Here is a 15,286-nt window from a genome sequence, read left to right as displayed (position 1 = left end):
CAGGGTGCAGCTGAGCTGATCCAATGAATGACTCTCAGGAGAGAGGTCCTGTCTCTCTTCTCACTCATCTCCTTCCCTATGCATGGTCCTGCTCAGCAGAGAGATATTTAGGATTTTGCCTGGATTGCCCTGCTCCAGGTTCCAGTGGGTATACATGGGTCAGCTCAGCTGCATCGTGTGGGTGCACCATGATGCCTCCAAGTGCAATTAGGCTGGCATTTATAAACCTGTTAATCTGAAGTATCTGAGTATATATTTATTTGAAATTATTCCCTAAATTATGGCCTGTTGGGAGACTACAGCATGGTTTGGGAAAAAGCCCATTCCCTGTCTCATTAGTGGAGTTTTTCATGTTTTAAATATGATCACAAAGTGGTGTCTGGCCTAATGACAGCATAAAAGGTACTGGCTGTATCACTGCCTTCATAGTTACCATTGTTAAAGCACTGAACTCTTTTGCAGGTTAATGAAATTTATCATGATGAGTCCCTGGGTGCTCACATTAATGTTGTCTTGGTGAGGATAATCCTGCTGAGCTACGGCAAGGTAAGGAAAGGTTAATTTAAATGGAGGATATCAATATCTGTAGACTTCATTATTTTATGAACAGTTACTGGGGACATTTATTTATTTTGTATTTTAATCCATATATATTATCCTTACTAGTCTGCGAATATAAAGAACTTTCATGTTTATATATATATGCTTATCATTTAAACTTTACATTTCAAATAATTTCCATTTCTTCTGGGTTTTCCCTGTGTCATTTGAAGTTACTGCTCAGCTCTGGCAGTCTGTCTTTTCACATTTGTTTGAAATAGTCCATGAAACATAGAGAACATTTTAGTTCCTAAAGAAAACACAACGTGTTCTGGTTCAACTGTATGTAAGTAACAGTAAGCACAAGGTCAGCCCTGCAAGATGCTGAGGGCTATGGCCACTTTCTAAGAACTCATTTATACTTGTGCTTATTATCAGGGGAACTACAGCTGTGCTTAAAGTTAAATGGATATTCTGTGGAATAGGGGCCAGAAGGTAAGAGCTCTGCAGATCAAATCTGTAATTAAAAATATCAAGTGTTCTTTCTCTCAGTTTCTGTGGAAGGGGTTGCTCCACAGACAAAACTTGGGTAAAGGGGGACAAAATGTTAAATGGGCTTCAAAAGTATTTATCTGTTCAGTACCTGTGTCCTGTTACTGCCAAGTCAACATCAGCTTCCATGGGAACAAGAACAGGACATTTCAAGTATGTTGATAACTGCTTTGGTTAAGGACACGTGATGTTAGAGCTTCCAATGCAGCATCAGGCCCAGCTGCTCAGAGCAGTGTTAATGTCTAATGCACCTTCCTGTGACTGGAGTGCTGGGATTTCCATGTTCATGTAGAAAACCTGGATTCTGGATGACTCCATGTCTGTTCATGGAAGTTGCTGGAATGCTGTCAGCAAAGAGCCAGTGCAGATGGTGAAGCTCCACTGGCATTCACCAGCTTACCCCGCTCAATACCAGCTGAGAATTTTCCTCCCTGGTGCAGATGAGGGAGCTCTCAGGTTTAGTCTGGACTCTGCAGGAGACTGATTACCTGGATAAAGGTTAAATCTTTTTGTTGGAGCTTCCTCGTCTGAGAACTAAACACACCAATCCATCTCTGCTTTTCCTGCAGTGTTGTTGATGATGATGATGATATAGTTATGCACTTTGGATAAGCTTAATCAGATATATGTCCTAAAGTAAAAGGTAAAAAAAGGTCATATTTGCCATTTTGTGATTGAAAGTTCAGAGAGTGTGCAGTTAACATTGAATTACAAAATGGTTGAAATATCCTTGTGATTGTTGTTATGGCAAAAATTTGATTGCAGGTTGACTTATGAATCTCATACAAATCTGATGTTGCAATAGTGGTAGAAGCAGTGGAATTAGTACCTGGGCTAGTGACTTCTTTGCAGTCCTTAGCTCATGGGTATTTTATAATTGTTATGTGTTTATTATTATTCATCTTTAGCCCTATAGATCTACCTCAATGTGAGCTCTGCTTATTTCTGCCAGTTTCCAGATGGCATACAGTGGCTACAGCAGTCATAATTCCATTTTAAGGATATTTGTTTTCTTGTGAAGAGCAAAGCTTTGTCCATTTATAATTTGAAAGTTACGAGTTTCATATTCTCTTGAGAGGAGAGTTGAGATGGAGGACAGAAGCCATCATTTCTTGGCAGGTCTTTGGCAACATCACAGAAGTAGCATTTGCAGGTCTGTGTAATCTGCCTGTGGATATTCTACTTTTGGATTCTACATCCACAATCTGCAGTGGACAGTGCTTTAGCTTCTGAGTTGTCCTGCTGGTTTCAGTGGAATAATTCTGCTATCACAAGTTTTCCCCAAAGATAATTTTTCTTGCATTTCCATATATGATTCTTGTTTACAAGAAAGACAATCTATTGCTTTCAAAAGATAGTAAAAAGTATATATACAAGATATCATTCCAGAGCTCCTCTACTTTATGGTGTGGGAACCTGCATGCCATAGCTGTATAGGAATACATCCTTTGCTGTTCATGTTTTTAAAGTTCCTCATCAGAGGAGTCCTGTAAATAGGGAGTAGAAGGTGAGGAGATTTTTCTTTAAACATTTGGGATAATTTAGCAGTGGAAAAGCAGAGAGAAGTGTATAATTCCTATTTTCTGAACCTGTTCTGAGGAATTAGAACAAAGCCTTGAATATTTTACTGTCCCACACATGACCACTAACAATTTTCAGGAAAATATATATTCAAAACACATAGTATTAAGTAGAGTACGTGTACAAGTTAAGGCAGTGCATGAATGAAGCAGCGTGGTTGGCTTCACAACATGAAAATGTTATTCCAGTCTTGTTTGAGTAAGCATTTCTTTTGAAAGCATGGAGCTAATATCTTCAGATTCATTTGCTTCACTGCAGGCAATTTATATATATTATCAAGGGTGCCATTTAAATAATCATAATAATTACATTATGGTTCTGTAATTGATGAAGTATGTATCATCAACGTCAGGTTTATGACAGCACTCTCAGCTATTGCCAATTCTCCACCCCTGAGCAGCCTTCTACTGTATTGTGGGTTTATCAGATGATTATATTATTTTATACAATATGTCATCTGTTGATAAGAATAATACGGACAATATTTGAGTTGCATAGCAACCAACCCTTCACTGGTTCTTGCTTGAAGGTACTCCACTCTTTCAAATGTACTTATTTTTTAATATTCTCAAACACAGAAAACTGTACATGAAGAAGTTTCAGTAATTTCAGGAATAGCATTAATTGCCCTGGTAAAAAAACTGAAGATATTCCTTAGTGATCACATGCTGAAATTACTTCAGGGATGAATTCAAAAGATCTGACATGGTTTTACTGAATTAGCACTTAGTGTGAGTTATCACCTCAGGACTTTGAGGGGGTGGCAGGCTGAGCCCTGCCAGGAGCACCAGGCTCGGGCTGGGTGGTGTGTTTGGGTGTTTGGGGAGCAGGCAGTGTGGCTGGGCTGGGGTGGCTTTGCAGGACCTGCAGGAGCTGCCAGCCCTTCCCTGACTCGCCACTTTTCCATTAGTACTTTCAACAAATGATGTATACAGACCGATGTGAAGGCTTCAGCTGTGCCTTGCTGCTGCCCACTCATTTATCAATTCCATCATAAGGATAGAAAAATGTGCTCTGCAAAGGGTGCTCCATATTTGCGTTGGCTTCAGAAGCCACGGTGCATTTCTCTGCATTTTCTTGACATTGACTTCCAAAGTCACTGGCTTTTCTGATGTGATGGGATACTGCAAATAAGTGAACAGAGTACATGGAGTGCATTTTTCTTCATATGTGAAAAAGATGAGCTGGCTTGCTTCTGCCTTTTTGACTTCAGTAGTAGGAAGATTGGTTCCAAATTTTGGCAACTGCGGATGTATTTGAGATTAATATAATTCAATGTTTGTGCAAATTATTCCACTTAGACCTATTTTGGTTGTAACAGCTCTGTAATACAGCTAGCTCTAGAATACTCAGGGATATAAGCAAAGCAACCACAAGCACCAAGTGCAGAGGAGGTTGCAAGAGATGAGCTGAGCATGCATTTAAAAACCCTGACTGGTTATTCTAAAATTTGTTTGGAAACATTTAAATACTGAGCACTGCATAAAATCCTCTCATCGCCTCTTTGAGGTGAATGAATAAAGATTATTATTCCCATTTTACAGCTAAAAAAACAAAGATGTTAAGTGTTATTTTCCAAGGCCACACGGAAGGCCACTGGCAGGCTGGGGATAAGACCTCATAAATTCCTGGCTCCAGCCCCACGCTCTGTCCACTGACAATGGTGACTCTGTGTGCAGATGAGCTGCCCTTGCACAGCACAGAGGAAAGCACATGTTAGCTGGGATGGATGTAATTAATACAGTGATTAATGAAAAAACACTTGGAAATAATTTTGCAGGGACTGCAGGAGTTTCAATAAATGCAGCCACCTGAGGATTTGTGAGGGTTATTTCTTCATTTGGGACAGGGCTTTACCTTCGATATTTTCATAAAATGATGCTCTCTTTATCTCTGCCATCTGACCTTTTCATGTCTGAGTTTGATGTAAGCAGGGGAGATGTTCTTGGTTCAGCCAGGATGGAAGTGCTGGTTCAGTCTGAGTCAGGTTCTTCTTTCTCTCTGTTTCCCATAAGGCAGCCTTGGAAATACAAATCGGATTTATTCCTTAAATATGGTGTTTGTCTTTATTATTTTGCTGTTGACCCTGTTATTTCCCTGGATGGACGAGCACCTCCACTTACCTCTGCCTCTCCCAGGAAGATGCAAAGACTCTGGCTGAGAGCACCTGTGCCTAGCAATGCACAGAGGTTGTTAGCTGCACTATAGGGCCATGGAATAGCTGTGCTTGGAATGGACCTCTGGACACCATCTAGTCCAACTGCCCTGCTCAAAGCAAGGTCACCTGGAGCAGGTTGTTCAGGACTTTGTCCAGCTTGGTTTTGAATATTTCCAGAGACTCTATAGCCTCTCTGGACAACCCTTCCCAATGTTTGGCCACTCTTATGGTATAACTACAGTAACACTCCTAAAGGCTTTTTTTCTTGCCCATTGCCATTTTTCTTTTCTCTGAATCCCACAGAGAAGACTGTCTCAGCCAATTTTTTCCCCTACCCAATAAGTATTTATATATATTGAGATTTTCCTGAGCTTCCTGCAGCCTCTCCTTGTACTAGGTCACAAGTATGAGTTGAGTATCTTATTTTTCCACTGACATTGGTAGATGCAGAAGACCATAAACAATCAGCAGGAATCAAGCCCTGATCTTACAAATGCGTCTGAGGATGAAGTTGTTGACCCCAAATATATGGATATTTGGCCATATCCAGTAACCAGTTCTGCACAGGCTGAGTTGCAAGGCCAGGATTTACATATGATGTAGCATTTTGCCAGCTGTTCATGTTTTTTCACTTTATTCATATGTTTCATTTGGGGATGAAGAGATATTTTCCCTCCTGTTTTTTATCTGTGTGAATTGTTGAATTTCCTTATTTATATATTAGACTTAGAGTTTATATAATTTCCCAGTGTGTTTTGTTGGGACCTTGAAGAATGTGGAGCTGGCTGATCGCATAAACAGTGCTTTGTACTCCTGATCTGCTTACATTTATACAGAATTAGAGACTGAAAAATGTTTACAAACTGCTGCCATATGAAAGCTTTACAATGCAAAATGAATGCAAAATGACAGTTTGCTGAATGATCTATTTTTGCTAGTTAGGTTACCATGGACGTTCAATAATTGTATTTATTTATCTTTTGCTTGTCTTGTTAAGGATGAGAGAAGAATATAGAAGTTCTAATCCAATATCCAACGAGCAATAAAAGTGCCAAGTAGAAGCAATGTAAACAGTGTGTTTTGCAGAATTTTACTCATTCAGGAAGGGAAAATCATATGTTAAATTGTTTCCTGAACGTGTGCACTGATGTGGTCCAACTTTTCCTACTATAGTTTGAAGCCTGTCATGTTAAGAATGTTTCTGCTCCTCCTGAAGCTACTGAAGAGCTGCAAAGCTTTCTCCGTTGGTTCTCTTGGAGCACCACCTAATGGATGAGTTAGGAAAGGTCCCAAGCTTCTGACCAGCCTAAATTTCTCGTGTTCTTATCACCAGTTACCTGCTCATCATCCCTTTTGTGAAGTTGTACCCAGTGGATGCCAAATATCAGATAAATAAAACATTTGTTTAAGGGAAGCTGCCATTCCGTGTGTGACACCAGTGTGTCTTTCACATGGGCTGGCAGCTTGAACATTCTTGAAAGGCTTGGGTAGAATATAGACAAAATTTGCAGTTTTCTTCTAAGATAACTTTGACATTGTTGAAGAAAAAAAAATTGCATATTTCTTTCTTGTCACATATCTCCACAAGTATTTGAAAGACTTTCCAGTCAGCTTAATGAATGACTTGTTCTTCAGTGTGTTCATATAAGAGAACTGATAACTTCCCAAAGGATAATTCAGATAGCAAAGAAGGTTCTGAGATGTCTCTGGCTTTCAACCACTTTCTACTGCCCTGCTTTACCACTTTGTATGAATGGTAGTTGCAACTCAGTTTAATTCTCTCTATTTTTTTGTTGCTTCCATCTAAGAAGGAAGGGAGTGGAGAATAAATGAAGGCAGAATCAAAAGAAGGAAGGAAGATGTGCAGCATTGGTAGATGTTGAGTTTCCCAGAGAAAAGGCCTCGGCTAGTTCTGTAGGGCAGACTGTCCTCGTCACCCTCTGTGGTGTCTCCTCGCCTGGGGGATGTTTTCCCAGCTGAGCCCTTTCCACTTCTTGGCCAACATCTCCATCTGTTTCCATCAGCAGTTCACAGATTTTTTGCTTTTCTTGCTGTGAGAAGGAAAGTTTCTCTTTCCATTGGCAGTTTTCCTGCTGATCAGCTGAGTAATGCTCTCCACAGGCCTGCTGTCCTGCTTGGAAAGAGGTCCTTCCCAGCCAGGTCAGAGATCCCAGCCAGCTGCAGGACCTGCGAGTTCCTGGCAGTGTGGGCCCTTTGCTGGCCAAGAGTAACACCTACACCTCTTCTCCTTGCGCAGCCTGCTGGCCCCCAGCTTCCCCTCTTTGCAGCGTGACAAAAAGGGATTCTACCTTTCAGCCCTCATTACAGCGAACAGTTCATCTCTTTTCCTCTTTGTTACTTGCTTTGTCCGTTTAATGAAGGGTTGGGCTATGATGAAAGCCCACATCGCAATCCAAAAGAAAATATTATTAAGTGTTATCTGATATTTCTACAAGAGTAATTTTTGGACAACATCCTTCTAAAATATATGACATCTGCCCTGTCAACTAACAAGCTCTGCCTGGTCCCACGATCTCCTAAGCTCCTCTCTTCACAATATCAGCATTTCTCTGTAAAGGCAAGGCAGCTAGAAAAGTGGATAAAATTCTATATAAAGGCATGCCTGGCTTAGGAAGCCTTTGATCCAAAGACCACTGGAGCCTTGGAGGTTATTTGGAGGGAAATGCTGTCTCTACTTCCCTTCCCTGGCCATACCATCGCTTGCTGTGAGGAGAGGACCACGGTGTTCGTGGTTCTTCAGTCTCAGCCAGTGCAGTTGCACAGCACAGTGAGCTTGACTCACTGATGGGTCCCTGACCATGCAATATTTGCTGTTAGCACTGTTGGAGCCTTTCTGATCTGAAAGTCTTTGGCAAATTGCAGAAAGTTGTCATTCAGATGAAAATTTGCTAGGAATCAAGTGGCTTTCTCTTTTCAGGCTGTTGCATTGCAGTGAGGAAAGACAAGGGATTAGTGACCAGATGATTTGAGTGCCCAGTGGATTTGGAGTACTCGGCAGATTGAGTTTTATCTCTTACTCTTTGAAGTCCTCTTCACTTACAGAACTTAGACTTGCTACTTACATTCATAGCACATGGACACTCAAAATAATTGACTTCCTAGTGGATGTCTTGTTTATCAACTTAAAGAGCAGTAAGGCTCAAGTTTTATGATGTTAAAGTTGTGTCATTGGCAAAAACATTGGGTCAGCTAAAACATGTTTTCTAGGACTTGAGTGTTCTCAGTTTCCCCTTTTATGTGAAAGGTTTTTTTTCTTTCTTCCTGTTGTGTTGGAGGGAAAAAACCCACAATGCTCCATATTAACCAGTTGGTCCAACTTCATTTGCTTGAAGACAAACTTTAAAATCAGTGTTTTGATAAGTAAGCATTGAGGCTCTCTTGGACTGAGCCTGTGGTTTTGCTCTTGGAATGGACTTCAGAATACAGTGAGAGAGTTGTTGACTCACGGCAGATGCCAGGCAGTGCCAGAACCACGGGAGCTGCTGCTGTGCTGTGCCAGACTGCTCTGGCCTCTGGCAGACTCGATGTTAATCAGAGCAGTGCTGAAACCTGCTCTCTTAGTTCATTCAGACACAAATATTTTGCTTTTGTGATGAACCCCACCAACAAGGGTTTGGTTTAGCGGGCAGGGAAGAGATGACAGAGGAAAGCTATAAAGCAGTGGTTATTAGGAAATAATTGACATTTTATTTTCTATGCTTGTTTGCTGATTATGCAAATTCAAGACTTCTTTGCAAATAATTGGATACCCTTAAACAATGCATATGTTGATAGGGTGTGTGTTTTCATTGTTTTCTGATCATTGTGTCTTAAATGATGCAATTTTTCATTTGGTAGAATGTACACAAGGAGGTCATTATGAAATAAAGAAGTATTAGCAAACATCAGAAAATATTAGAAAACTAGAGGTTTCTTAACTTTATTTTACAGCATTCTTTGCTTTTGAGTCTTGCAGTCAGATTTTTTATTGAGCTCCTTTAAGGAATTGATTTTTTTTTTTTTGCAGTTTTAGAGAAATAAGAGTGAAAGTGAGACAGATAAGTTTTGTGTTTGTTTGCTTGTTTGTTTTTGTTTTACCACTGATGAATGTTATTAAAGACTTCAGCAACAATCAAAATCAGTTTAACGGACTAAAATTTTTCTTGAAGAGCCAGGATTTTGCCCTGTATTAGTGACTCCAAGTTTGTTTAAGTATGTTCTTATAAATATGCAAAGATTCAATAAAGGCATCACAACTGTCCCACCATTTAAAATACAGTTATTAGTCCAATTTCCAAGGGAATTATGGCTGGAAGCAGTATGATCCAGCACAGGATTATATTACAACTTTTTCATTCCACAGTGGTATCAGAATCCAAACTGTGCCTCTATTTGGTTTATAAATTTGTTTTTCTGAACATTTGCAGAATTGTAATAGCTTAGTTTTGCCAAAATCAGACCTCAGTTTGGCAGACGCTTCTTTTATCAATTCCAGTTGTTCTCCCACAACCCTTTGAGGATTTTCTTTTTCATGTAGTCAATACTCTACATATTCCATCATGCATTCAATTAGAGGACACATCAAATACATCTGTATTTAAACATGAATTGTATTACTTCTCTCTTATTTTTGGCCTAGGCTAAGTTTTGCTCTACATTAAGTATTTTGGAATGACAAATGCTTGCTGTACAGTATAGCATCTAAACTGTAGTAGGTTTTGTTATGATTACAGTGTTGTCATGGTAATATAATTTTTGCAAATGAAAAGCCAGGGTTCACATCTGTAGTTCTTACAAATCCTGGAAGTCCTGAGACAGGTCAGTTAGTCATGCATTTTACAGTATACCACATACAATAAGCTTTCTAAAGTCTTAGCAGTGTACAGTATCAAGCAGAAATAGCTGGGAACTCTGAAGGAAGTACTTACCGAAAAAAAAAAAAAAAAGAAAAGGAGACAACTGTAATAGTTGGATTTTAAAATGCCTTTCTTGTCTTTGCTCAAGAGAACTGCTCTTTGTACCTCACCTAACACGCCAGCTCACTGGAGACCCAAGCCAAGCTGTGTCAGTTCACCAACTATGTAACATGTAGTTTACATGGAGAATGGCACCCCACAATGGGAAGTTGTGTTCTACCTTCTGAATGATCTTCAGATGAGTAATGGGATAAAGAAAATGCAATTTAAAAGATCGTCACTGAGAAAGTCCACTTTTGGAAGTAATGATTCAAGTACGGCTGAAAAAGTACACTTGTTTTACACCAACAGAGCATCCAGGAGTGTGCCAAGGTCTGAGAGAATGGCCTGAACAGTTCCATTTCATGACAAAAGCAGCTGATGAACAGGACAGGGTGCTAGCTCTCTGCAGTTGTTGTGATAGGATTTCTTGGCCATTAGGCATTGATCTTCCCCCACTGGGTCCACCTCTCCTGGTTGAGACTGTTGTGATTCCTAAAGGGACATGGGCTCCATCAGGAGCTGTGTATCCAGACTGGAAGTGATGGTAAAGAGATGATAAAGTGATATAAACGGATGCCAGGGTGGCATAGAAATAATAAGTGTGCACAACCCAGTATGAGTTTTGTCATTGGTATACCCATCTTTTTATTTCTCGTCTATTTTTTTTTTTTATATTTTAAAGCTCATTAAACGCAGAAATCACAATCTAACCATGAACTTTTGCTATTTTCTTGATCCAGTAAAATTTGTTTCTGAAGTGTAAGTATCTCCTAATTAAGAAAAAACTTGTAATGGGAATGGGATATTTAGTTAAGTACCTGAAAAAGTTGGAAAAAAATTGGCCACACTTTTAATAAATAACTTTTAGTGTCTTTTTTTTTTTTTCTCTGTGTGACTGTAGTCTATGAGTCTTATAGAGATTGGGAACCCCTCACAAAGTCTGGAGAACGTGTGTCGCTGGGCCTACTTGCAGCAGAAACCCGACACTGGGCATGCCGAGTACCACGACCACGCCATCTTCCTCACCAGGCAGGATTTTGGTCCATCAGGCATGCAAGGTGTGTGTCTGGGTTTGTTTTGCATTTGCATTTATTACTGAGCCAGGCTAGTCACGTACAGTTTAATTGTGTCTCTTTTGCTGAGCTGTGCTCAGTGTTTTCTTTCCCCCAGAGCTCTGCGTTGGGCCATTTTCAGTCGTAACTGCTTCATTTGTTATTTGATCCTTTCTTACTGATTACCTATTGGATCATTTCTGTGTTCTTACTGAAGCAAAGAAAATGGGATACATATGTAAACAGTCCTGGAAATGTCCAAAGATTAAATAATAGATTTTGTGTTTAAAAAGTTCCAAAGCTGTTGCTGTGTTATAGCCAAATTGCAAGAAATGTGGTTATGGAGAGGTCTGGAACAGTAGGGCCAAGCACTGTCCACTTTTTCCTTTTTTCAGACCTCTGCCTCCTGTGAGATTAGGTTTTCACCAGAGGGGAGAAATCTCAGAGCTTTCCCATTAATTTTGAGTTGGCCAGAACTGCTGTCAACTCAGGGCTGGGGCTTTGCTCCTTGAGGGCTGGTATTGGCTTCTCCATAGAGCAGCATGTGGTGTTCTTTTTCTCTGTTGTCTTATGTCTTAGAAAAGGCAATCATAGGGCAGTCCAAAGAGGTGACAAGAATTTTATTGGTGAGCCAGGAAGTTTTCATTTGTTCAAGGCTGGTTTCATCTGTTTCCTAGATGAAGGAGCACATCATTAAATGTTTGGGGGCAGAGGTCTTGAGAGGACCACTTCAACTGTACTTGTGTGACAACAGAGGACAGAGCTCACCCTAGAGCTTCCCACCACGTTGATTTTTCTGTACTTGCTCATTTGGTGAAACACTTTGTGTTTCTCACAGGCTATGCTCCTGTCACTGGGATGTGCCATCCTGTCCGCAGCTGCACTCTCAACCATGAAGATGGTTTTTCATCTGCATTTGTGGTGGCTCATGAAACAGGACATGTGTGAGTACAGCTGGACATCTGTGTTGTGCCTTAAATGGCTTTTGGTACAGCCAAGTACTGATGACATTGAACATATGCAATTGATGTTAAGAAACAATATTTAGGGTTAGCTCTGGTTTCAGGTCTCAGCTCTCACAAAGCTTTCTTTATGGTCTTAAGTAAGCTTTATATTTTGGTATTTTCAAATGGGAAAAAAGAACTAATACCAAAATATCTTCCAGGGCTGCTGTGGGATTGATTGAATGATGTATTGTAGTCTCCTGGTGGAAATGAAAAGTACCCATAATAAAGAAATATGAATTCACTGAGTCAGTGAAACACAGTATTCTTGCAATCAATCCATACGAAATAAGTACATAATCTGTGTATGTTACTGTTGATAAAGAAAGCAATACTGTATAGAAGTGAGGTGCCAAACACTGCAGTTACAACTGTTCTATATATCTCACATAAAAAATGCAATCATTTTACCTGTTGACATGATTTGAACCCATGCCTGGGCAGCAGTTGTCAGAGCTTTGGTTTTTCCCAGGTCTTTTTAGTTTCCCTGTTTTCCCTCCAGAGAACTCCCACTGATTTCCCATTTTCTCTTTGGTAGAATAACAGTTACAGAAGGCTTTTTCTGAATTGTTTCCATCTATTCTGTTTTCCCTCAGAAAGCCTGCTGGCCCTTTCTCTTTTTCTAAACAATAAAGTGCCAAAATTTATTGAAATCACCGTAAACATATCTTAGTTAGACAGAGACACCTATTTGAGACTCAGTTAGTATTTGATTCCAGAATTTTTGAATTAGGAATGAAAAGAGCACAGCATGGGCCTTAAAAGAGACACCATGGCAGAAAGTTTGTATCCCTCAGGTCATATTCAGCCTCAATCTGTTAATTTGTCTTAACTATGGACAGATATTGCCCACATTAGTCCAATAGTGCTTATTAAAAATGCAGTATAAGATCCTAACAAAGGAAAGGAACAAATATATTCATAATAAATCCAAAAGGCAATTTTAAAATATCTGTAATTTGGGGTAATTTTCTAGACAGCATTCACCACTTTCCAGGCTGTTTCACATTTAAACGATATGGGATTGCTCCTGGGCAGCAGCAGCAGCTTGTCTGAACTAGCTTTCTGTGTGGTGCTTTTCTTTATTTCCATGCAAAAAAGTCTGCAGTTGCAAAATACTTTGAATCGAGCTAAGGTGTGATTTTTTTTTAGAAGTTATATAAAGTCCTGGATAGCTCCAGCTTAGAGCCTTGGAACATTTCTATTAGTATTCCTGGAGGGTGGGCAGGCTCAGTAATTCAGAAATGGATTCACATTTAGCTGTAGTAATTCACAAATGTGCATGTACACAAAGTCCACAAAAGGCATTTTTAGTTTTTTTTCAAAAGTGGATTAGGCTTGAAATGAAAGTATTCTCAAGGGTCAATCCTCCATGTGGGAGTTACTCCAGACCAGCTCTTTAGCTCCAGCCTCACCCTTATTCCCCATGACTTTGCTTGAACAAGGCCCATGGGACTTCAGAACCCTGCTGGCACCAACCCCTGGTGACGTGGGGAGGGGACAGCATCGGAGCCCACCCGTCACCGCTGTGTCTCTGTGTGTGGGGGGCAGTTTAGGAATGGAGCACGACGGCCAAGGGAACCGCTGCGGGGACGAGGTCCGGCTGGGCAGCATCATGGCCCCCCTGGTGCAGGCTGCCTTCCACCGCTTCCACTGGTCCCGCTGCAGCCAGCAGGAGCTGAACCGCTACCTCCAGTGAGTACCAGCCTCTGCCCTCTGTGAGTGTGATGGGCAGCCTCTGCCTTCCAGTGAGTATTGCTGGGCAGCCTGTGCCCTCAGTGAGCCCTGCTGGGCAGCCTCTGCTATCAGTGAGCATTGCTGGGCAGCCTCTGCTATCAGTAAATACTGCTGGGCAGCCTGTGCCCTCAGTGAGTATTTCTGGGCAGCCTCTGCCCTCAGTGAGCACTGCTGGGCAGCCTCTGCTATCAGTGAGCCCTGCTGGGCAGCCTCTGCTATCAGTGAGCCCTGCTGGGCAGCCTCTGCTATCAGTGAGCCCTGCTGGGCAGCCTCGTGCGTGGGAACAGCTCAGCGTCTCGCCTTCGCTTTCATCTCAGCCCATTCCAAATTATTCTCATTTCATTTATGTCTGTTCATTCTCTGGACATTGAGGGTGTATTTGCTGTCCTGTCAGCAATGATGGAAGGCATTGTTATGAATCTTGTTGTTAACTTTCCTCCCTCCCTTCCCTAGTCTCTAGCTGAAGGCTGCCTTGGCTACCCAGCAGTGTTGTGTCTTCTTGCCATTTGTTGCTTATGATACCTATCAGTGACATGGTGCTGTCTAGAGAGGAAAATCTGCCCTTTAAGGGATCAGGGCTTTCCTTGACTTTAGTAGATATCGGAAGAGCACACACGGTTCCAGAATCAGTTCTTCAGTTGTTAATTTTTCTTTCAGCACCTTAAATGCAAAAGCTGTTTAAACAGCTTCATCCATGCCCCTTGCCTTCCTTTTTGGACCTGACACTTCAGGCATTAGACCTGTGTGGAGTTCCCTACAAATTCTGTTGTTTATTATCTTTTTTTTTTTTTTTGCTCCCTACAGAAAAAAACCCTCCCCTTGTTATGTGCAAGTTGTATAAAAAATATGGGGAAACAACTACCATAACCAGCAAAAGCTGAAAATGAGTAGGAAAAAAATGCAGCAAAATACATGAAGTAAACATGACTCAGTCTTTTTGTCAGTATTTTTATTATTGAAGATATCTTAGGTGTGGCAATAAGAAATAAAAACATTGTGAGGGAAGTGGATTGTTTCAAATAGCAAGATCCTTCAGAGCTTTAGCCATTAAATAAAAATCATCTGCCCTAGAGGGCTGCTTTATGTTCTTTTAAATACAACTATTTATAAAATGTCTTATAACAAAGCAGAATGATGCTTTACTTTGAAGTAAATCTAATCTCAAAATTCTGCTTTCAGCTATTGGTAACTTCAAGGCAACCTTAATGATTGCCAGGAGAGGCTTGTGTATGGTGTCCTCATGTCTGTAAAATAACTGGGAGACATTTCAGAGACCCTGTGGACTGTGCCTGTGTTGTGAATCGACCAATACTTACTTAACCATTTGGTGGGACTGGCATCAGTTCTTCGTGCTGGCATGACTTGGTCAGATGTAATTCTACAGGCTGTCCTCATTCCTTAGGAGCAGAGGAGAAACTTCCACGTTGATCACACAGAAAGGAAACTTAGTTCAAACTAGGGATGGAGCTGGGAGCAATCAGGAGAAGCAAAGAGAGGGAGCAAACCCATGTGAAGTCTGTAAATGAGTCACTGTTTCTCAGGGAGGACACAGGGAAACTGTAAGCTCAGTGGTATTCTGGGCTGGTTACCCTGGCCTCTTGTTTTTGAAACCTCACTTGAAAGACAGCTGCAGACAGCAAGAAATTCCACAAATGGAAAATTAATTAGACTTTCTTTTCTTCTTTGTCTCATGTGGAGTCTTGC

The 15,286-nt window shown here is 40.8% G+C and overlaps 1 protein-coding gene across 1 annotated transcript in view; it reads left to right on the top strand.

The window, feature by feature from the left end:
* ADAMTS2 (ADAM metallopeptidase with thrombospondin type 1 motif 2) overlaps nucleotides 1-15,286 on the top strand; it is a 169,808-nt gene that overhangs the window by 125,116 nt on the left and 29,406 nt on the right. The window contains exons 5-8 of the mRNA XM_031506005.3: nucleotides 463-546; nucleotides 10,691-10,847; nucleotides 11,680-11,785; nucleotides 13,397-13,540. Coding sequence (XP_031361865.2) covers nucleotides 463-546; nucleotides 10,691-10,847; nucleotides 11,680-11,785; nucleotides 13,397-13,540 — 491 coding nt within the window. The remainder of the gene's footprint in view (nucleotides 1-462; nucleotides 547-10,690; nucleotides 10,848-11,679; nucleotides 11,786-13,396; nucleotides 13,541-15,286) is intronic.

Source organism: Lonchura striata, chromosome 13 (genome assembly GCF_050655825.1).
Source record: "Lonchura striata isolate lonStrDom1 chromosome 13, ASM5065582v1, whole genome shotgun sequence".
Taxonomy (NCBI): domain Eukaryota; kingdom Metazoa; phylum Chordata; class Aves; order Passeriformes; family Estrildidae; genus Lonchura; species Lonchura striata.
This window is presented reverse-complemented; position numbering and strand designations above follow the sequence as displayed.